We start from the raw sequence: 23,190 nt of genomic DNA on the forward strand, positions 1-23,190 counted from the left end.
ATTAGTGAAATTCTTTCAAAAACAAGATCAAATTATTAAAATGCATATTTATGATGTTGACTCAATAAATAATATATAGTACACAAATAATATATTTCATTTAATGTCTCTGCTAGTAATCTTTTCTCAGCGCTAGGTCCATGTTTTAATTCCCAATTTGTTAGAACGATAAGTGCATGATTGAATCACCATTAGGAAGTCAAGGTCAAAAACATACCACTTGGAAGTCTCAAAAATTAGCTGAGACGGAAAAACATTTAGTTGGATGGAAAAAATAATGTTCTTTGGTTGCAATTGATTTTTCCCCCTTAAAAAGTCCTTTAAAGTTGAAGCAACTTTTTCTAACTTTAACTTTTTTTCAGATTTAAACTTTCTAAAATTGACTTTTCAATATATCATCCAAACAAGTTTCTCTTGAACTAATTTTTTTTACAAAATTCTATCCAAATATAAATTATACTATACTGATTGACTTTAATTCCAACTTCAATCTACAAAGGTTAGTTGGGATAAAAGTCACGCTTGCCAATGTTAATCCAAAGAAGCCCTAACTAATACAAGTAGAAAGTAAGAAGATGTGGATATTGCAAACGCCTTACTTTAAATTACTTGAACTATACAAACCTAAACCTCACACACAATATACAATTAACCAATCAAATTTCACACAACCTTCTTAATTAACGTCCAGAAACAAGTCTGCAAAAACCATCTCACTATATGTCGTCTTCTCAGCATTTTTCCCCTGATCAGTATCATATGCAGTTTAGCATCAAGCCAACCATAATAGTTAAAGCCATGAATGACAAGAAGTTCCTTTTTCTGTTGCCACATGAAATTGCACTCCCACTGAACAGATGGTTATACAATAAAATGCCTACCATAAGGATTATAGAGTTTCACATATGAGAATGGCCTATAGCGTGGTTTTTCTTGTTACTGGTATTTTTTATGGTTGTTCTTGTCCTTGACAGTACGGAATGCCTCTTGCATTAATCTCTCGTGCTCTCTGAGCATGTCATCGATGTTACCTCCAGGAGGAACCAATGGACCAGAGTGATGCATCCTATTTTTCTTGGGCACGTAACCCTGAAATTGTAAGAAAATGCAAGCACCAAATGATCAACAACTTCGTTCTCAAGGATGAAAAAGGAAGGCCAAAACACAGGAATACTGTTTTAATTTTCAGAATATGATATTAATCATGTTCAGTGTGGGCACGGTTAGGCGGAATTAACTTCTATATGCGGAGTATGTCACAAGTTTGGGAATGCGCATAACAAGTATTGTGACTATTTTGTCTTGATTCACCCATTTTCAGACATCAAGGCCAATAAATACTTATACTAGTACCCTATAATAAACATTCTGATTGCCGAACACAATCAATGAGCTCTCATAAGACCTAATTACAGAATTTGTAGGTGAGCTTTAAAATGTAATAAAACACCTCCCAAAACGTAGGACTAAAACTAAAGTTGTTAAATTTCTAATAAAAATTAAATGCAGGAGATTGCAATCATTTTCTTAGTCGAACATGCCATGTACATTTGAAAATTCAACGACTTTATGATTAGACCTTAGTTTGAAAGTAAGGTGTAGTTTCCCCAGGATGCTATTCATGCTAAACAGATTATTTAATTGTCAAATTTCCATAGCACCAAATTGTCTTAAACACGATTGGAAAGTAACAACATGTGATATACAAATATAAGAGTTAGTATACTGTGTCTATAACGAAGTATGACATGATTAAGGCAAAGTTGTTTCTTTCTGTTCCAGGGCTTCTGCCAGACATGCCTTACCTTGTTTAGATAAGAGTTAGAAAAATCTGCTGCTGCCTGGTTTACATTAGATCTCTGTGTCCTTAACTCCGTATTCTTTCCCCTGGAGTCTGATATCTTATTCAGCGGTGATAATGTTGCAGCAGCTTTCTTCGCCCAAGTAGGATGATCATGACCGGTTTGTACAGATCCTCTGGCTGGCACAACCCTAAAGTGGGAACTACCATCCTCACTGGAGTTATATTTGTCACTAGACGTCTTTGAATTTGAATTAACCTGCCATTTTTAATTTATCCATGAGTCAAGAAGCATAAATTATTGAAGTGACCGTGCATACTTTTACAAAGATACCTACCTGTACAGATATATTTCCTTGAGCATTGTACTCTGGCGTTCGGAGAGCATTTGTATCTCTTGCACCTCGTGCAACAGATACTGGCCCATGTCTTTTTACAGCTTCAGTGTTTTTCCTAAACGAAAAGGTATGAAATTGGTGACTGCTGAGTAAGGGGTATGAAGAACAAGTACTTAACAAGAAGAAGGGTCTGTCGAGATTTAATTTTATGTATATTGTAAATACGAAAATAGCAGTAAGGCTATTAATTGATTGTACTACGCCTCTGAAAATTAGGGAAATAAAAACGTTGAATACCTTCTTGCTTCCTCATCTCTAAGCTTGGCATCAAACTCCTTGCTAGGAGGAAACTTGGGTAAGCTTAATGGATCACAAGGTAGGGGCGGTGTTGTGAAGAACTGGCATTAAAATTCATGAACATCCAACACTCAGTAAGTTCAGTTAGAGACAGAATAGTGCTTAAAAATAGAATATCATCGGGGACTTCATTATGGTGAAACTAGCATGTTTAGCATCTGGCCAATTTTGGATAGTCAGCTATATAAAATAGTGATGATTAAATGGAATTTCTAACCTCATACAAACGAACACAGGTAACGCATTGTCGGTTGCAAACCTCAATAAAATTGATGATGGCCAATAATTCCTTATTAGAGGTTCATCTAAACAAAATTATTTAAAAAAATTTATTTATTAAGATGCAGTTTTGGTTTTTCCGCATGATTTATAAAATAAACTACAAGAAGGTCAAAACCTTTTATCTAAGCATGCGATAAATGATTTCTCAGAATTACCTCACTCTGAAGAGCAGAAGTTGCTGAACCTCGATCGTCTGGTTCTATCGCAAGGAGCTTTTCAACAAGCCAAGGCTGAAGGAGAAAAGTCTTTAAATGTTTCAGAAACACGGCGCCTATATCGTTGCTGAGGTTTGAAACTTGTTGCATGGGGCAATTTTGTTTTCTGCCAAAACTCTTCAGATGGGGAACCACAAAGCTTAAAAATCTTATGCATTTGTTCTACCTGAAGATAATAAGTAAATTTGTTAACATACAACGGTTGAGTCGTTGAGATATAGCTTGTACCTTTGTAATTAATGGTGTAATGTATCCAAATACAATATTCATATTAATTGGAAACCATACCTCTGTTCTTCCTGGCATAATAGGCTTCCCAAACAGCAATTCTGCTAGAATGCAACCAGTACTCCACAAGTCAATTGCAGGTCCGTAATCTGTAGCACCAAGTAGAAGCTCAGGCGGCCTATACCATAACGTCACGACACGGCTGGTCAATGGCTCCTTTTCATCAGTTTGGTAAATAGTTGAAAGACCAAAGTCTGCAATCTTAAGAATTCCATCACTGTTAAGAAGCAGATTTGAACCCTTGATGTCACGGTGTAGCACACCACGACTATGGCAGTGTTCAAGCCCACTAAGCAATTGCTGCATATAACATTTTATCTGCAAAATCCAAACAGAAATGAAACTATATATATTATCTAGCTAATTTTTCTTTATACTATCATGAATGCATTTTAATCTCCTATCAGCTGTGATGTAAAACAGGCTCAGGTCAATATGTTAACATTCATAATTCTAAAATGACTGTCCAGTAAACTAGTAGTTCTGACTATTTTTAAAACTAAACATAATGTTGCTCAAAGATTTTTAAAATAGAATCTCCTAAAAAGTTAAAAATTCAAGTCTGATAAGACCAAATATGCATTCTTATGCCTTCTGAATTCATGGTTTTTCTCTTAATGGAGTTTCCTTTAAATTTCTTTTCAACTTTCTATCACATTTTAGATAGAATATGTCTTTGTCCTTCCACTAGTTTAATAAGAACAAAAGCTTCCTGTGATCAAAATCCAATCACTATGAAGCAAATATGTTTAATTTAGAATGGCATATACCTCAGGATCAGTGAACTTCATCCCAGGCAATGCTTCTAGTCCAGCAAGGTCATGTTCCATGTACTCAAAGACAAGATACAAGTTGCTGGACGTCCGTGATGTCACAATAGCCTCAAGCTTCATGACATTTGGATGGTCAAGTTGACGCAAAATATAGATTTCCCTAGCCATAAACCGAACACTTTCAGCATCTGAAGGTGAAAAACGCACTTTCTTCAATGCCACAATTTTACCAGTTTGAAGATCACGAGCCTTATGTACACTGCTATAAGCACCTTGCCCCACCTGCATATAATCCACATCAATGTAAGATAGATTGAAAGATAAAAGTGATAGGAAGACGCTGCTAATAAGTAAATCCAGAGATCAATAGCCAGCTGGCATGGGGTGGCAACTAACGCAAACTCAAATAAGAATCCGCCCCTATGCTATCAATTTCACTAGTAATACTTTTCGATAAATAAATTCTTACAATTTGATTCTCCAAACACATCCATATTCACTTAGAAGTTAAAATAAAAGAAGAATCAAATTCAGCTTCAGCAAATCAGGAAGATATCATTCATAACTTCAAACATAGAAAGTTACAATCATGCTTAGAGGAATCCCAAGCCTACTTTCCTCTACAAAATAATTATTAATAAATCATTATAATGATATTTTAACTGTTAACACGCGGTAGACTGCATGCTACTTTCATATTGGATCATACAATTATTTATCAAACTCTTTCATAATTCTGAGCAAAGATATTTGCACAGTACCAATATTATTTATCATGACCAAAATGATCAGCACCGTATAAACTGAAGACCGATTGTTATCAACAATGCAAACCAAACAAAATATACAAGTATATACCACAGCAAAGAGAAGAGGAGCAGTTATGTTAGAACTAACTTGGCCTAACTTCTCGAAAGAGTCTAGCCGTCGAGGAACCCACCCTTTGATGGCATCTCCTGCTACTGAAGATAACCACAACGGCCATCCTGCAGCAACATGTTCTGCTTCTGAACCATGTGACATGCTAAGCATTCGAGACATGGATCGCTTTCCTTCCCCAGCACTAGCATCTGAAGTTGCACATCTCTGATGTTGGCCTTTCATTGGTTTTGCATCAACTACGTTGTGGTTGTTTACATTTGTATGTGAATATTTCTTAAGCAACCTATTCACCGAACCATCAGTGTCCGCACCACCACCCAAACGTGCTGTTGAGAGAGCAGGAGCGACCAGTTGTACCGATGAAGACTTGGTTAAGTCTTCTTCTTTATCACATTCATCAACTTCATTCTTGTCTTTTGAGCAGAGGCACCCCATATTGTTAACCTACAGTCCCCTCCTTACAAGAGGGTATATATTTTCTAGCAATCTGTCACCGCCTTCTAATTACTATAATCACTCACCCATATGCCTTTAAAAGCATTTCTAGGTACCCTCTTTTGAAGCCAAACATGATGATATGAATCAGAAACCCAATGGCTCTAATTGCATAATAAGATATCAAAATCCACTTTGTCAGAAGCCCACCGGATTCGAATCTTGCAGTATCTCAACATTGACTTATATTTTTAAAACGAAAAAAAAAATCAATTACGAAACTCAAGCTCTATAAATGGAAGTTAAAAATCACAAATCACGTAAATAAGAACGAAATTTCAGACGGACAAGGTTGCACCAAAAATGGAGGGGAAACTTCCTTGTTTAAAAAGAAAGATGAAAAATGCTAAAACCTTGACCAGAATTCCCTGCAACGAACATTGAAGGTCGCAATGTACATAAACCTAAATGTTCTCATATGCAGGATTTCTGGCCGGCCATTCAGGAGAACAGATTTTCTCCCTCCTTTGGTGATTTCAACAGCAAATTGAACCAAAAAAGAAAAAAAATCAAAGCTCAACTCTGTTTCCTTCTATGCACAGAGAAACATGGAGATTGAAGGAGGAAGGACATTAATGGAATAAAAAATAAAAAAATTTAAAAATTGCGAACAAGAAGCAGAGGAAACTAGAGCATGAATGTTTTGGAATTGGGAAGGTAGGTTGGTGCAACAGAGAGAGAGAGAGAGAGAAGAAGAGGAAGTTTCAACACCTCCGAGAATTGCGAAACACCAAGCATTGTAGAGATTTGACAGAGTGGTGCTCACCCTGTCTCTCTATGCAATTCTTCCACATATTGATCACTTTTGCCTTTTTCCCTTTTCATTTCTGTTCCCAACAGATAGTTATCTGCGAGTTCAAATTCAAATCGCATGCACGAACAAGAGGACGAAGACATTGATTCCAATGGCAAAGCAGCGAATCGAAGTGAGAGAAGAAAGAAGAAGAAGACGTGCATGGCACTACGCGTGAATCTGTGCACCATTGGAGCGGAACAGTATTTTATGTGAGGAATCATGCTACTTATTTTCTTTTTATATTAGAAATTAAAAATTAAAAATTCATTTTTGATTAATAATTAATTAAATTTTTCCTGGATAATTAATTAATCAAATAGATAGATAATAATTTAATTATTTGAAATATAGTGTTTATTTTTTTATAATATTTAAAACTACGATGAAATGTATTGTGTGGAAAATAACTAATGAAATAAAAATATTTCAGCTGCATTTTAATAGAATGTGTTATATCCATTTAAATATTAAGATTTTTAGTCCAATGCTAAGCATTTTCTCAGCCCCTTGTTCTCTTTCTGCTTTTTAATACGGCATATAAAGTTAAAATTGATCATGATCATTTCAATCATTGATCTTTGAATTAATGTCTTGGCCAATTTAATAGCCCATCCAGTATTTTATATTTTATATATTACTTAACATTAATATTACCTTTGGCCCTTAATAAAAGAGTTAATTGTTTTTAGTTCTTAATATAACAGCTAAACACTATTTCTAGTCCTAAATATAAAAGTTAAATAACTAATTTATAAATATTAAAAAAAATTTCTTAATTTAGTTATTAAAAAAACTGCATAACTTTATAATTTTATTTTTAAAATTTATTAAAAATTTAAAACAGTATCTTTTTTTCTCAAAAGAAAATCAAAATATTACTAATTTTATATGGAATATAATAATAAAAAGATTTGGAAAGTTGAGATATTACAAGCTACGTTAAAAAGTAATAGGACCCAAGCCCATGTATATTTAGATGTATAAATTATTCAATCTGATAATTATAAAATGTATTTTTGGTCTTTCAGTAATACCATTAATTTCATTTAATAAAAATGTTAATTCAATGAATTTAAATAGTAATTTTGTAATTAAATGTCTACAGATCATATTTAAATTTTAATCTTTTAATATAGTTATTTTATATTTTAGGGTTCATATAATTTTCGTTCTTATTTTAATTTTAGTCCTATAAATTTTAAACTTATGGTTGTAACTCCTGAGTCCGTTTTAAAATGTTAGTTTTTAAAAATATAATAGGGTTAAAATTTATTGAAGTTTGACATAAAAAATGATAGAAGAAGATGAATTCTCAAAATGCAATGTAGTGAACAACTTTTCAAACGAAGAGCATGGGGAAAAGGGCTAAACAACTGTATTTTGAAGACTTTTTTCCCCTTCTGTTATTCATACAAAATCAAATTAGATATCATCTAGTGAATTCACATTATAATTTTAACATCTTTTACGAGACTTCAGTACCATTACATTTTCAAAAACTAATGTTTTAAGACGAATTAAATTTCAAGAACTAAAACTATAAGTTTAAAATTTAAGAAATCAAAATCAAAATAAGTTTACACCAAAAATTATATTCACCTTGTATTTAATATTAAAATGAACATGCTAAAAACACTTGGGGCCCACCGAAATTACCAAAAACCCCCGACCCGACCCATATCTCTAGACTCTAAGTCTAATGTCAGTGTGAGCCTGTGAGGAAACAGGTGTCAGGTGAGTGGAGCGGCAATTTCAGGAGACACCAAATTCATGCATGAAAATCCAACACAACACTCTTTCATTCTTCACCACCTCACTCTTCTCCCCCACCACGTGTTCTCTACTCTCTCTCTCTTCACTACTTGGAATCAATCTTCAACTTCTCTTTCCTCTTCATCGTCTTCCTCCTCCCACACATAGATTATTCTCGAGCATATCTGTAATAGTCTATCTCTCAGAGCAGCCATGGACTACTTGATGAACTCTCTGCTGAACTTGGTGGTTCCTCCGGCGAGTATGGCCATGCTGGCCTTCTCATGGCCGGCACTGTGCTTCATCAACACCTGTGAGTGGCTTTATCGCAGCTTTAATGGGGAGGATATGGACGATAAGGTCGTCATTATCACTGGTGCTTCCTCTGGCATCGGAGAGGCAAGTTCGACCTCTTGAATCATCATCTGTTCCATTCATTGTTTTCGGAGCCAAATCATACTTGAGTTTTTCAAAATTGACCAATTGGGACTTAGATTATTCCGTATTAATTAGAACTCTAGAATCATTATACATGAAGTTATTTATGACACTGTGTGCATATGTACAAAATGTTTAGATGAATCAAGTAGAGACCTTATTCTTGGATTTAATTCTTGTAAGAGTTTCCAAACTATGTTTTATTTAAAGTCATCAATTTCTGTGTTGGTTTTGGGTTTTGGAAGAAATAGATTAGCACTAAGGAAGAAGACTTAGTGAAGCAAAACACAGGGAGAATGAGAGGAATTCTTAGTATCATGTTTTTTTTTTAAAAAAAAAGGGGGGGTTGATTTGATTCCTGTTCGTGTTCATGCACAGTTTGAAATCGAACCAAATTTTATGTATTAATATGCAAAGAGGAGAGCAACTCAAGCAAAAATTAATTCAGCAGACTTTACCTATTGAAATGTGTTTTCTTTATATGATTTTCCATTTTCTGTTTGTTTTAATTAGGAAACTATGGGATTGAAAAATGACATTGAATTTTGCATGAATAATCAAAGAGAAGGGCAAATCAAGCAGAATTTACTCCCAGGAATATATAACCTGCTTTCTTTTAATTCTGATATCATATGATTCTCCATATTGTTTGTATTTTCAATATAATTGTTTTATTAATGTGCTGGATTATTATATACATATATGAATGGCAGCAAATTGCATATGAATATGCAAAGAGGAGAGCAAATTTAGTGTTGGTGGCACGCCGAGAACAACGGCTGCGATGGATTGCAGAGAATGCGAGGCTAATAGGTGCAAGTCATGTCATAATTATGGCTGCAGATGTAGTCAAGGAAGATGAATGCAAGAGATTTGTCAATGAAACCATAAGCATTTTCGGTCGCGGTATGTGTAATACTATCCCAATTCTTAATATAAAAACTAGTTGATTAATTTGAATAAAATACGAAAGTTTGTTAGGTTAGTTATTTGTAATAAATAAGTATTATCTTTCGTAGCAGACCCTTGCTAAACATATGTATTAGCTAGAACTAACTACTATTCAATGAAACATTTAATATGTGCAACTAATACAAAAAACTCCTTTGACAAAAAAAAAGATAAATATGAGAGATAAAGTAAATTAGGGTCTTGTATTTAAGACTAAATTAAATGTCAAATTAGTTTTTATATTGAAAATCAGAGATGTACAGTTAATGTGCACAAATACTTATAGCGCAGTAAATTTGTTTTTTTGGCTCTCAAAGTTGAGGGAATATTCTTAAGTATATAAAGTTTAAGGGCCATGGTATTTGGATTATTCTTGCCTTAAATAGAGACAGAACTTGATAACTTTGAAAACTATTCAGCATTAACAGTAGTAATAATCAAGACTAGAATATAATCTTGTTATAGCGAACCATCTTGTTTGTGCTTTATTATTGCAGTGGATCATCTGGTGAATACAGTAAGTCTGGGACATACATTTTACTTTGAAGAAGCTGCAGACACATCGGTTTTCCCGCTTCTTCTGGTAGGAATTTCAATTTGCACTAGTTTGCAGAATTTGTTTCCCCTTAAATTTTAAAAAAAAAATCATGGGATATACTAAATCTCATAATTTATGCAATGATATATAATGCATTCTAATAAACATGTTCATTATTAATTATCAGGACATTAATTTCTGGGGTAATGTTTACCCAACATTTGTGGCTCTCCCTTACCTTCATCAGAGCCATGGCCGTGTTATTATCAACGCATCGGTAGAAAACTGGTTGCCTCTGCCAAGGATGAGCTTGTATGCTGTAAGTAATTATCAGTTAACTCACATAGTTAACATTCTTTCTTTTCTTAATACATTAAGAATTAGTTCCAAAAGTTGACCTTTGGCTGTATCAAAGGAAACTTGAATTGGCTCGATGGCTTGATCTATATACATATACACACACGCATATATATAGTTGGGTCTTATTCTCCAGAGTTTTATAGATAACAACAACAAAACTTCATTCCACTAAGTAGGGTTGGCTAAATGAATCACACGACTCTATTAAGCTCTATCTAAAGCCAAATCTTTGAATATATTATTAATTAAAAGATCTCACTAAATAACTCCATTAAGTGGTTTCTTTAGCCTTTTTCTACTCTTTTTTAGAGGACTCTATAGCGTTTGATCAACTCTTCTTACCGGCACATCCAAAGGCCTTATCTGTACATGATCAAATCATTTCAAATGATTTTCTACTATTTTCTCATCAATAGCAATCACTTAAGTTTTCTGCATGTATGTTCATTACGAATCTTATCTTTTTTTATATGATCACATATCTATTTCAACATTCTCATCTTAAAGTTTTACAAACCTTAACAAGACATCTACATGAACAAGTCAAAATCACCAACCTCAATTGAATACACACAAAAAAGAGAGTAATTAGTCCAAAATAGGAACAATGGTAAAATTGCTGGAAACATTTGTGAAAACATGGTTCCAGTCGTGCTAGAGTCACTATCATTAAGAGTTATCCTGCCAATTTATAGACAGAGAGAATTTTACACATTAGCTTGTAATTTTGCTGAAGTGATAACTGATAAGAGTCAAATTAAACACTAGTTTAGAGTTTGTCTATAGGCTTGTTTTCTATTGAGTGAAAGAGACTTTACCTGGATTCTGATTGTGTACATGGTAGGCTGCAAAGGCTGCATTAGTGAACTTCTATGAGACACTAAGATTTGAACTGAAAAATGAGGTTGGAGTTACCATAGCAACACATGGTTGGATTGGAAGTGAAATGACCAGTGGCAAGTTCATGATGGAGGACGGCGCCGACATGCAGTGGAAGGAAGAAAGAGAAGTGAGTTCCTTAATTTCATGTTTGCTCTTTGTTTTTATACATTGGTACATAATTTTTAGGTATCCTAAGACTTGGACTCATTCATGAACAAGTCATGCATCATATTATTGTTGCTAATTAATTGTTGTAGGTGCATGTGAGTTGTGGATCTGTTCAGGAGTTCGCGAGATTGATCGTATCGGGGGCATGTCGAGGCGACACGTATGTGAAGTATCCGAGTTGGTACGATGTTTTTGCACTATTCCGAGTGTTCACTCCGAACATTCTCGGTTGGGTCTTCCACTTACTGATTTCACCCGAAGGTGCCAGGAGAAGTTCCTCTCTTTTAGGCACTGGAAGACCTGTAGCTTATTCTGTAGGCAGTCTCTCTGACTAAAATCTTAGACCAAAATCTCTCGCACATCCTCTATTTAGTGCATATATGGTTTGGACCTTCCTTGTCAGATTTTGATGGTTTGGATTTTCAAATCAGAAAAAGAAAATTAATAATAAACCATCCTATATCTGAGTTAGAGGATTCAGATCAGATTTGTATTTTGCAAGGGATTTACCTTAAACTTTTAGGAACCAAAACCTCTTGGCTATGGATCAAGTCTATATTTATACTTCTATTGAACTTGTTTCCATAAGTCTTTCAGTGATGAGAAGCATTCTGAATAATTAGTGGAGCTGTACCAACTTTGTCAGTAATTTGTATGCAAATGGAAGATAAACTTGTGTGATTGTGTTGAACGTTATCATTTATGCTTTTACTTGACATACGTCTATGTAAGTAGAAAACGTGGTGATTTTATAATTAGAAAACACACTTATGCCAAGAATGGAGCAGTATAATCACTAAACAGTCTCCGATTTTGCTTTGATGTTACTTGTTGAATTAAGTATAACCACTAGACTAAAAACTATAGCTCTTGGCCAAACCTCTTCTAGCAGAAGAACCATTTCATTATAAAATGCCAGTAATAAAGCATTTAATATGGGGTATAGGTGTAATTTTAATCCTGTTTTTGTTTCTCATGTGCAATTTTACTCATGATTGTTTTAGAGGTGCAATTTTACCCCATCTTTTTTTGGGTGCAATTTTAACCTTGAGGGGCTATTGCACTTAAGAAAATAGATTAAGGTTAGAATTTGCACATGATAAATAAAATCAAAGTTAAAATTGCACAATTACCATATGTAGTTAGCAATTAAATTATAAATTATTTTTTTAATATAAAATTCATAGGACGATTGAGGCCTTCATCGAATTTTTTTTTTTTTTTTATACAAGCCTTGGTTGAAAACTTTATTAAAACTTTAAGGTGATTTACTAAAGCTAACATGATTCATGGATCCATCAGTATCCAATTTCACCCTTCTCGGTATCAATAGACTGAAAATTTGTGAACATTTCGATTTGAAACTCTTATGAAGGTGAAACTACATTATATTCGCCAGAATAAAAGAAAATCTTCATACTTGTGTAATTGTTTATTTATTCAAAGAAAATAAAGTGACAAAAATAAATGTGATGATTTGTTTCAGTGTTTTGATTATCCAACCAGCCAATTTGGTCAATACCAGTCAAATCGATCACATTATTTTTCTTAATTAAATTTTAATTCATATTTTTAAAATGCAATTTATATATGCGTGTGTATAAAATCAGCATCAGTAAAAAAAATGCAAGAAATATTTATAAGATATGTATATGCATATATTCAAACGTTATAAATTTCTCTTCGATTCCTTGTGTAAATTGTGAAAGTTAAAATGAAGTTTTCACTCAGGAGTATTGAATACCTAAAAGTTTTTTAAGGTAAAAATTTAATCCTAAAAATTTTAAATTACAATAATGTTGCCCCTTACCGTAAAAGTAATTAATGGTTAACATTACTATTTTAATGATGGGATAATATTGCTACGATATTAAACATTCGACGTAAATTTGTATCTAAAAAAACTTATAGGTGCTCAGCGCTCTTGAATAAAAAATTTTGGAGCAAATTTGCACTTTAACAAATAAGTGTTTATTTTGGATGAAAATTATGAAATATTGATGCATATTACTTTCGTTCATTATATATTATTCTGTTTGGGATGCAAACATTTGTTTTTATTATATACTACTTCCGGTCCTTAATATAAAATATTATTTAACTTTTATTTTGGTCTAAATATAAGATTCTAATTCATTTTGTCTCTCATATTATTTATTTTTTCAAGATAATTCTTTTAATAATGTTAATTCTAGTCAATAATAGTAAGGATATTTGAGGGGGGAAAATACTTATTCATTACAAATAACTAATTTAACTTATTTTTTTAATCTACTCAAATTAGTCAACTAGTTCTTATATTTAGAACCTGAGCTAATATATGGTTATTTATTTTTAGGTAAAGAAATGGCATCAAAAATGATGAAATTGGCGAATATCATATTTAAGGACCATTAAGATATTAAGAAATTAATATATTATGATTATTTTTTGAGAACCAAAATAATGATTTAAAAAAATAATCATCAGGCTGTAGAAAAATTAAAATAGTCTCCATTTCAATCGCTCAATTTCATTAAAATAATATCCATATTTTGAACTTGTTGGGGTTTAATATTCAATTTAGTACGTTCAGCTCAAAAATAAAAAATCAATTTAGTGTGTTTTATTAATCTTGTGATTCTGGCTGGAAATCGGATTCCTTTTTTTGGATTCTTTTCGCCCAAAGTCCCTTTTTGGGCCATGCCCAAAATCCTGAAAATAAAAATGAAGGAGGTTGTCCTAAAAGGAAAAAAAAAGCCCACAGAAAAAAAAGTAAAAAAAAAAAAGAAGGAAGAACAAGAAGCTGAAGAAAAGCAACCGTGAAGCTCGGAACTTTGGATAGTGAAGAAGAATAATGCTGCAAGCCACCGAAACGGAGGAATTGAAATACCTAAATTGCAACCCACACAAATCGGAGCAATCCCACTTTTACTGAACAGCTATCGGTTGCGCTAAGTTGGTGCAAGATTTGCTGCAACACCGAACTTCGTGATTCTCACTTCAAGGACTGAGTGCTGGGAGGAAGTTTTTCAAATGTTTGTTCTATAAGGTTAGTGCTTGTACTATTCAATATTGAAAATCTGAAACTATTCCTCTAATTTTGAGCTGAAGTCCAATATACGCAGTTCTGTGTGTCTCTCTGTCTAAATGGACTGAGCTGAATCACAAGGCATCGCTTCAATTGTTATTATTGTTGTTTTTTTACTCTCATTTCGATGTCCGGTAACCGTATCCTAAACGCTGCATGAGCCATTAAAGCTTGTTCATTAGTTGGAATCTTTCCATAAGCAAAAGGCTGATGAAATGACCCGCTTAATGGACTCAGTAGCTTGGAAAGATTTACAACACTAATAGGCATTGAAAAAAGACAACTCATGTGTTTAATATCCATGTAAATATTAATGTGTATGATCTATTCAAGTCCATCTTGTCTATAATCCATATTAACTAAAATGGAAGAGTTCACTTAAAAGATTGCAGTGTGAACAGTAGAAAAATTTCAGCTGCGCAGGAGAAAAAATTGGAACTTGGCTGAACAATGTAAAAACTAAAACAAACTAGAAAGAACTGATGTCTTGGGGTGACCATTTTGTACCACCACATCACAGCGCAGTTGTCCTTTCAGCCAAAGGGGGCTTGCTTTTATTTTTGTTTGGTAACTTTTTAGGTACTGGAAATTCCTTGGTAATCCGATTGAATTATTGCTCCACTAGTAACTTTGATGACTAGAAATCCTAACACATGAATCATATCAAGCAGAGGCGAAGAGAAGTGGATGATTATGTGCTGGTCAATGGAAAAACAATTTGCAAATGCCTGTTGAGTTTCTTTTTTATAAAAAAAAATAATTGCAGAATTTCAAGGTTACTTCCACCAAATTTTTTAAGATGTAGAATTTCATCCATTTTGAGCATTATGCTAACACCCATGCTTGTAATTCAAACTTGTAGTTTTTGCTGGGATTTCATGGAAACAAATATTCCCAATTTGGCACATCTTCTTCAGCTGTGTATTAGCAAGAAAGCTCTCCTAGCTGGTAAGGTTCTTCATGCACAGATCTTCCGATTATCCCTTTCTTCTGTCACCTTTCTCTCCAACAACCTAATCGAATTGTATTCCAAGTGTAATGATGTTAGTGTTGCCTATCGAGTGTTTTGTAATACACCTCGAAGAAACATATATTCCTGGAATGCCATCTTGGGTGCTTATTGTAGACAGAACAATTTGCGGGATGCTTATAGATTGTTTCTACAAATGCCCGAAAGGAACACTGTGTCATGGAACACTATTATTAGTACAATGGTAAGGACTGGATTTGAAGAGCAGGCGCTGGATGTTTTTGACTCAATGATGTTGGAAGGAATTAAACCCTCCCACATTACATTTGCCAGCATATTTAGTGGATGTGGTTCTTTAGCAGATGCTGAGTTTGGCAGGAAAAGCCATGGTCTTGTGGTCAAGGTTCGTCTTGACAGAAATATGTATGTTGTCAATGCTCTTTTGTTCATGTATACTAAGTGTGGGCTTGCCAGGGACGCGATCCGTATTTTTAGGGACATACCTGATCCTAATGAGGTTTCTTTTACTACAATGATGGGTGGATTAGCTCAGACAAGTCACGTGAGAGAAGCTTTCGAAATGTGCAGGCTAATGTTGAGGAAAGGTGTTCATATTGATTCTGTCTCATTGTCAACCATCTTGGGTGCCTGTTCAAAGGGAGGATTTGAGGAAATTGGTCTCCATGGTCAAAAGTATGGCTTCTCACGAATTTTTCAGGGCAAAGAAATACATGTGCTGTCAATTAAACTAGGTTTTGAAGGAGACCTCCATTTGAGCAATTCACTGCTTGATATGTATGCAAAAAGTGGAGACATGAATAGTGCTGAAAGTATCTTTGCTAATTTGCCTCAACCGAGCATTGTTTCTTGGAATATAATGATCGCTGGATACGGAAATGTGTACAATAGTGAGAAAGCTCTAGAATATCTGCAAAGAATGGAGTCATATGGATTTGAACCAGATAATGTTACTTATATTAATATGCTAACAGCATGCATCAAGTCTGGGGATATTAGTACTGGGCGTTATATATTTGACAGCATGCCATGCCCAAGTTTGACTTCATGGAATGCTATGCTCTCAGGCTACACCCAAAATGCATGTCAGAAAGAGGCAGTTGAATTGTTTCAAAAAATGCAGTTCCAATGTGTACGTCCTGATCGGACTACTCTGTCCATTATTCTTGCTTCATGTGCTGAAGTAGGACTTCTTATTGAGGGAAAACAAGTTCATGCATGCTCACTTAAGTTTGGATCATATAATGATCTGTATGTTGCCAGTGGCCTTATCAATGTTTATTCAAAGTGTGGGGAAATGGAGTTGGCAAAGCATGTATTCAGCAAACTGCCTGAACTAGATGTTGTTTGCTGGAACTCAATGATAGTGGGGTGCTCAATCAATTCTCTTGACCAAGAAGCTTTCTCTTTCTTTAAGCAGATGAGAGAATTTGGCATCACTCCTTCGAAGTTTTCTTATACCAACATATTGAATTCATGTGCAAAACTTTCTTCATTACTGCAAGGACAGCAGATTCATGCACAAATCACAAAAGCTGGCCATGTTGATGACATATTTGTGGGGAGTTCTCTTATTGAAATGTATTGTAAATGTGGAGTTGTGGATAGAGCCAGGTGTTTTTTCAATATGATGCAATTTAAAAACATTGTTACTTGGAATGCAATGATCCATGGTTATGCCCATAATGGATGTGGTATTGAGGCTGTTTGCCTCTACAAAGACATGATCCAATCAGGTGAAGAGCCTGATGATATTACTTTTGTAGCTGTATTAACAGCATGTAGCCACTCTGCTTTGGTTGATGAAGGTATTGAAATTTTCAATTCAATGCAGCAAAAATATGGTATTATGCCAATGGTGGATCACTATACTTGCATTATAGATTGTTTGGGTCGTGCTGGGCGGTTCAATGAAGCAGAAGTAATTCTAGATAGTATGCCAGGCAAAAATGACCCTCTCATTTGGGAGGTTGTACTGAGCTCATGTCGTATTCATGCTAACCTAAAATTAGCAAAAAGAGCAGCAGAGGAACTCTTTCGACTGAATCCTCAAAATTCTTCCCCTTATGTGCTTCTTGCCAACATGTATTCTTCTATGGGAAGATGGGATGATGCAACACGTATTAGAGATATGATGAGCGACAAACAGGTGCATAAGGATCCTGGTTATAGCTGGAGTGAGTTCAAGAATAAGATGGAGGACAGTAATCGTGATGGGTTGGTGTGCACTGTCATCTAGGGGATGAGATCTCTTTATCATGCTAAATGAAATCAAGGCCCCTCTGCAGAGACTTTAGTGACTATTGCGAGGGGAAACTAGATCCTCGAAGTTGGTAATGGTTGGTTTGATATGGTGAATTCCCCCCAGGGTTCCTCAATAAAGTTGAGTGGGATTGCAGCTTACTGCTTATTTATTAAACTTGAGTTAGTTCACCTGCCATGGGGTCTATATGACGGGGCTTTTATCCCTTGAAATTTGAGATGAAGCACTTCCCTCTCAAGATCTGAAAAGTACTACCATGCTCATTTGGGAATGCACTATCCAGACATTGCAGCATGGAGACTATTTGCTTTCAGAATGTGTTGCCCTGGGGAGAACTGATAATTGGTGATGGCTTCCTGGAACTCTGCAGACGTCCTTGTCTCCAATCATTAATACCAATTTAGAGCTTTTCCTTCCCAACACTATAGCCGTGGAGACTTTCACTCCCCTAGAAACTCCTTAAAAGTTTTCTCATCTTCCTTCAACACCCAATATCTCCTTCATTACTGAGAATTTGTTTTCCAATCCAGACTATCAATTCTGCGCCCGCGTTCTGGTAATTATTGGCACCCGTTTAGTCATGTTCAAACTACAAACTGATGGAAAACCTTCCTAAGATGCCAACCAATGAAAGAACAATATCAGAAATGTAGAGATCTACCTCAGAATTCGGTAGCAATCCAGCGCACAGACCCAGTCCTAGATGAAAGAATAATAAAACCGAAAGATATGCCTCTAGGATTCAAGGCTGAGCCTTGTTGGTACTTTCCAGGCCCTCGCCAGCCCCCTCCTCTCCTCTCTCTTCCTTTCATTCTTTACCAGATCCTCCCAACAGTCACACCCCTGAAAACTCTTTTAAACAGCCATGTGTATTATTATATTATTTCGCCAGTCACGCATATGTGACCCTTGCACCATCTGTTCTTCTGTATCCTCTCCTTATGTATCTGAGCAATCGGTAGTCTATAAGCTTGATGACTCAACTATTTTTCCTTTGTTTCCTTCTATTGACATAGATGGGCTTGTTGTCCTCTGCTTATCTACTCTCTATTCTCAATAAATATATTTCTGAAATTGAATCTGACAAGTCAGCAGTTAAGGTTGGGTTGATGGCACGGATTTGTGAAATGAGTGCAAGCTTGGGTTTATGTTGCCTGAGACAGCAGAAGTGATAGGCATATTGTTCTCCAAACTTCTGGGGACCGTCCCTGGTGCCACTTCCAAGAATTTTCTCTCCTTTTCTTTTCGATTTGTTCCTTTCACATTGGCTTGTTAAATGCACAGGGTTCATTTTATTGCTTTTCCGCATGGCATTTGCTCATATTGTTGTACTTTTGAGGCCATTTCGCTTTGTTATAATGTAAGAGTGTAATAATCTTGACCCATGTTGAGATGGAACATCTGTAAGTTGCTGAAGGCACGAAATATATCTTGTAGAGTGCTTTCTGGTGTTTGCCTGAGCTTCACTTTAAGCTTGCTATAGTATTGCTGAGGCTTAACCATGCAGCCTAGTGTTTTCACCTATCAGAAAATCAGTATATTTCTTTCTCTGCATGATGCTAAAAGTTATCAGTATGAAATGCGGATAGCGTCAGGAAACACACAGTCACAAATTCATAATGGGGGGTTAAGATGTAAATTTATTTCTGAAATATTCCTCCATGTCCATATGATCCTCCCTTCATTTCCATTTAAGTTTCAAATTTGGAAAGCAACGTAGTCTATTTTATAATTTTCAATTTGGATTCATCTTGATATTTAACTCTTTTTTTTTCAATTTTACTCTCAATTATTTATTTTCTCTCATTTGTCATACTCTCTCTCATCACATTTTCCCAATGCATTCTCTTTTATCTTTTTTTTCCCTCATTTATTATAAGGGCATATTTGAAAACAAAAATATATTTCTACTATATTTATTGTTTTTAACTAATATTAACTAATTATTTATTATCTGTAAATTAGTTATTTAAAACTATAAAAAAAGATCAGCTAAATTATAACAAAGTTTTTTGTGTAAAAATACACATGAAATTTTTAAAATGATAAAAAAAAAATGTTATCCCCATTAAGTCAATTATCCTTGACCATTTAACTAATATGTTAGTCAAGAAAATGATATGAAAGTACATTTAAAGTTTTTAAAATGATTTAAAAATATCACGGTTAAGTCAAGGAACTTGGTGTCTAACAAACAGTATTGTTAACAATGCATTGTGTTTAAGCCGTTAGAGGACTAACAACGGTGAGCACAAGAGCCTTATTCAAAGTTTTACGTAGTTTATTAAGAATTCTATTGGGGAACAGCTCTACAACATTACTGGACATGAAATATCATAAGAGGTCAAACATTTTATCTTTGGATAACTCTAGAATGTATGATGGGACAACCAAATACCAATTATCATACAAGACAAGTCTAATTACAATTCTCTTCATTGTTTTAACCAATTCAGAGCTTGTCACCTCTTGATGTGGAGCTCTGGGGCCATGCAGCCAGAGTACTGATGAAAAAGAGAGAAGATAACATCCATCCAATGCATATGGTAATGGTGGGGGCCACCAACCACTCAAAATCTGATGCACTTGGAAATGATGGGATTTGAAAAGCATGTGTGGGCTTATATACTTGACTAATTGTTAACAGAGTGGATAATTTGACTTGATCATATATTAAAAAATGCATATGTTATAAGACATGTTTAGAAATACATTTATCAAAGTTAAGAGTTCGGAAACAAGCTAACCAGCCTAATTTGGCTTGTTTGTGTAATTGTGTCTGCTTATTTTTAAGTGTTTATAAATATTTTCATATAAATTAAGATAAAACTTATCCTACATATACATCTCGTGTTTCGTAAATTATAATTAAAAAAACTGTTTTGAAGGCTGAGTCTTGTAAGCCCGAGTGTCTTACTTTTCAGAAATTTTTTATCACATTACTAATTTACAATATTAATAAACTTATAAGGTTGGAATAGTAATTCTTTAAATAATAAATGAAAATAATATAGCATGGCACAAATGTCGGTAAATAATACTATTTTTGAACCTAAATATATTATTATTACAATGTAATTCGTTTTCTTAAATTCCTAAACAATAATTCACTTTTCATACAAAAATTTAAACTGCTAAAAAATTACTTATTTTTATAAATTTAAATGAACGTGCTCTGTATTATAAAATAGTGAAACATATAGTCTCATACAAACTAAATAATTTAAATAACAACGTCTGATCTGATTCTAAATGTGTGAGTAGTGGTGTTCAAAATAGGTCTGTCTCGGCCAGCTCGTACTAGTCCCAATCATATTGGGACGGGATAGGATAAATCGGGATGAGACAAAAGAAATTGGGATCGAGACGGAACAGGACATGAGACAGGGTCATCACGTCCAGCCACAAAGCAAAATATTTCATGAGTAGATTTCCTGTCTCGTCCCTCTTCCCATCCTATGATGATCTTATGTATGAGTGATTTTGCTAATTCATATCTAAAATTTTAATATATGTTTTTCATTTTTATTCCCACTCACTTACATATCTTTCTCAGCTTTTCTCTTTTCACTCATTTTCTCTCTCGTACATTTTCTTTATAAATAACCGTATGTTTGAAGGAAACAATACTACCTCTGATTTTTTTTTATAAAATCCAATTAATCGAATTGTGTGATTTGAAAAATCTGTTAATATTGATTAAAAGTAACAAATTAAAAAACATACTTTATTTTTTTCAAATATACTCTTAGGCTTTACTCATATTTATAAGAAGGCAAGCGAGAGAGAATACTGAGAAAAAAGATGGAAAAAAATGGGATGAGGACAAATATATTGTAATTAATTAAAAATAAAATTGGTGAATATTCATTTAATTTTCAGACAGTTTTAAATTAGGTCTTATAAAAAAGATCATAAATATTATGATTTTATATATTTATTATCTTTAGTTAATTTTAAATTATTTTTATAATCCACGTAATTGATTATTTGCAATTTATGAAAAAAAAAAAAAAGGAGGAGTACTATCATTCAAAAAAAGAGATTTAGAATTAGAGAGGAAGTACTATTTTAAAAGCTAAATTAGTCAAACTGATTTTCCGCAAACGAAAAAATATCAATCAGATTAGATGGTTGTAATTAAAATTAGAATTCAATTTTGACAACTCTTTTTAGCATTGACTTTGCAGATCATGCTGTGAAGAGTGTAGACATCGGAATGAACAGGCATAGCCTCTTCAGAAGTCAGAATCCAAAAGGCACGTGAGGAATTGAAAATGGCTCCGTCTAAACTTTCATAGCCACTAGATTTTTGCCCCTGCCGTGGTATAGGGAGAAGCCCAGCTAAATCCACATTGGATAGTTTGTTTGATTCCAGATATAAAACTTTAATTAGTCTTACTTTAAAGTTTGTATTTTTGACTTTTTATCCGAGTCATCCATATTAATTACATGGATAATAGGAATGATGGAGGTAATGATTAAAAAAAATTAAAACATATTTATTATAAATAACTAATATACAACTTCTTATTTTTAATATAAAAGTTAATTAAACATTTAATTTGATCCAAATATAAAACCTTATTCATTTTGTCTCAAATATTTATCTATATTGCTCTCACTTCTCAAGTAGTGCCTATGATAATTACATATACTGAAGGAGTTATTATCATTACATAACTCAAATGCAAATAATTATTAAGAGGATTTTAGAAAATATAACATATATTTATTAAAAATAGCTAATTTAACTAATTTTTTAATATTTACAAATTAATTATTTATGGCTTATATTAAGGGAGAATCCCACAAAAGAATCTTAAAATTACTAAATCTCAAATAAGAAATTCCTATAAAAATATGTTGTCATTTGTGAATTCAATATTGTCAAAGCCCATTCAAATATTGTTAGGAAGCTTGATTTCGGGTTTAATAATTTTAAGCTTCTTTTTGTTGGATTCTCCCTTATATTATGGAGTAAAGGTAGTATTAATTAATTATCTCAACATCTGTAAATTAGTTAGTTTCTGCTACCTTCTATTTTTATATAAGTAGATTGATTTAATTGAAGAGATTAAAAGAAGTTACTAAAGTACTCTAAAGTATTTATATTTATCGTTTTTCTTCAAATTAATTTGTCTCATTTATACATTAATATATAATCTAATAATACTCATAAGTATTTTAGATAGGAGTGTTTAATTATATCTCATCCCAGTGTCTCATCCCTATCCTAGTTATTTTGGGACAGGAAAGTTTTCGGCACAGGACAAAATTATTTCCGGACAGGCCTAGTTCCCGTCCCAATATATTTTCTTGTTTTCAATTGTTATAAATTTATTTTATTTATCATTATATAGTATTTTGATAATAATATTTATTAATTATTATTTTTTTTATTTGTTTATAAATTGTTTTGTATGTGTTACGTGATATTCTCTAAGACAAATCCACTTTTCCGATGACAGCCACATCAGTAATGGCCGACCCAAGTGGGTCGTCTTGACGTAACCCTTTTCCTTTTGTCTTTACTTTAATCGTCCGCGCGCG

At 33.7% G+C, this 23,190-nt stretch overlaps 2 protein-coding genes and 1 pseudogene across 2 annotated transcripts; 2 read left to right on the forward strand and 1 right to left on the reverse strand.

The window, feature by feature from the left end:
- Positions 1–936: 936 nt before the first annotated feature.
- LOC114722711 (probable serine/threonine-protein kinase At1g09600) lies at positions 937–5,095 on the reverse strand (annotated as a pseudogene).
- A 3,097-nt stretch (positions 5,096–8,192) lies between these two features.
- On the forward strand, positions 8,193–11,651 carry LOC114722712 (11-beta-hydroxysteroid dehydrogenase-like 5). Its single transcript, XM_028908804.1, has 6 exons — positions 8,193–8,378; positions 9,131–9,323; positions 9,866–9,951; positions 10,094–10,225; positions 11,111–11,275; positions 11,406–11,651. The coding sequence occupies exons 1-6, from the start codon at positions 8,193–8,195 to the stop codon at positions 11,649–11,651; spliced, it is 1,008 nt and encodes a 335-aa protein (XP_028764637.1).
- A 2,596-nt stretch (positions 11,652–14,247) lies between these two features.
- On the forward strand, positions 14,248–18,214 carry LOC114722706 (pentatricopeptide repeat-containing protein At4g20770-like). Its single transcript, XM_028908800.1, has 2 exons — positions 14,248–14,347; positions 15,249–18,214. Exon 2 carries the CDS (start codon positions 15,265–15,267, stop codon positions 17,611–17,613), a length of 2,349 nt encoding a protein of 782 aa, XP_028764633.1. The 5' UTR covers positions 14,248–14,347; positions 15,249–15,264; the 3' UTR covers positions 17,614–18,214.
- The last annotated feature ends 4,976 nt before the right edge of the window (positions 18,215–23,190 follow it).

This window comes from Neltuma alba, unplaced genomic scaffold, assembly GCF_004799145.2.
Source record: "Neltuma alba isolate B1F8T4 unplaced genomic scaffold, ASM479914v2 tig00012105_pilon, whole genome shotgun sequence".
NCBI lineage: Eukaryota > Viridiplantae > Streptophyta > Magnoliopsida > Fabales > Fabaceae > Neltuma > Neltuma alba.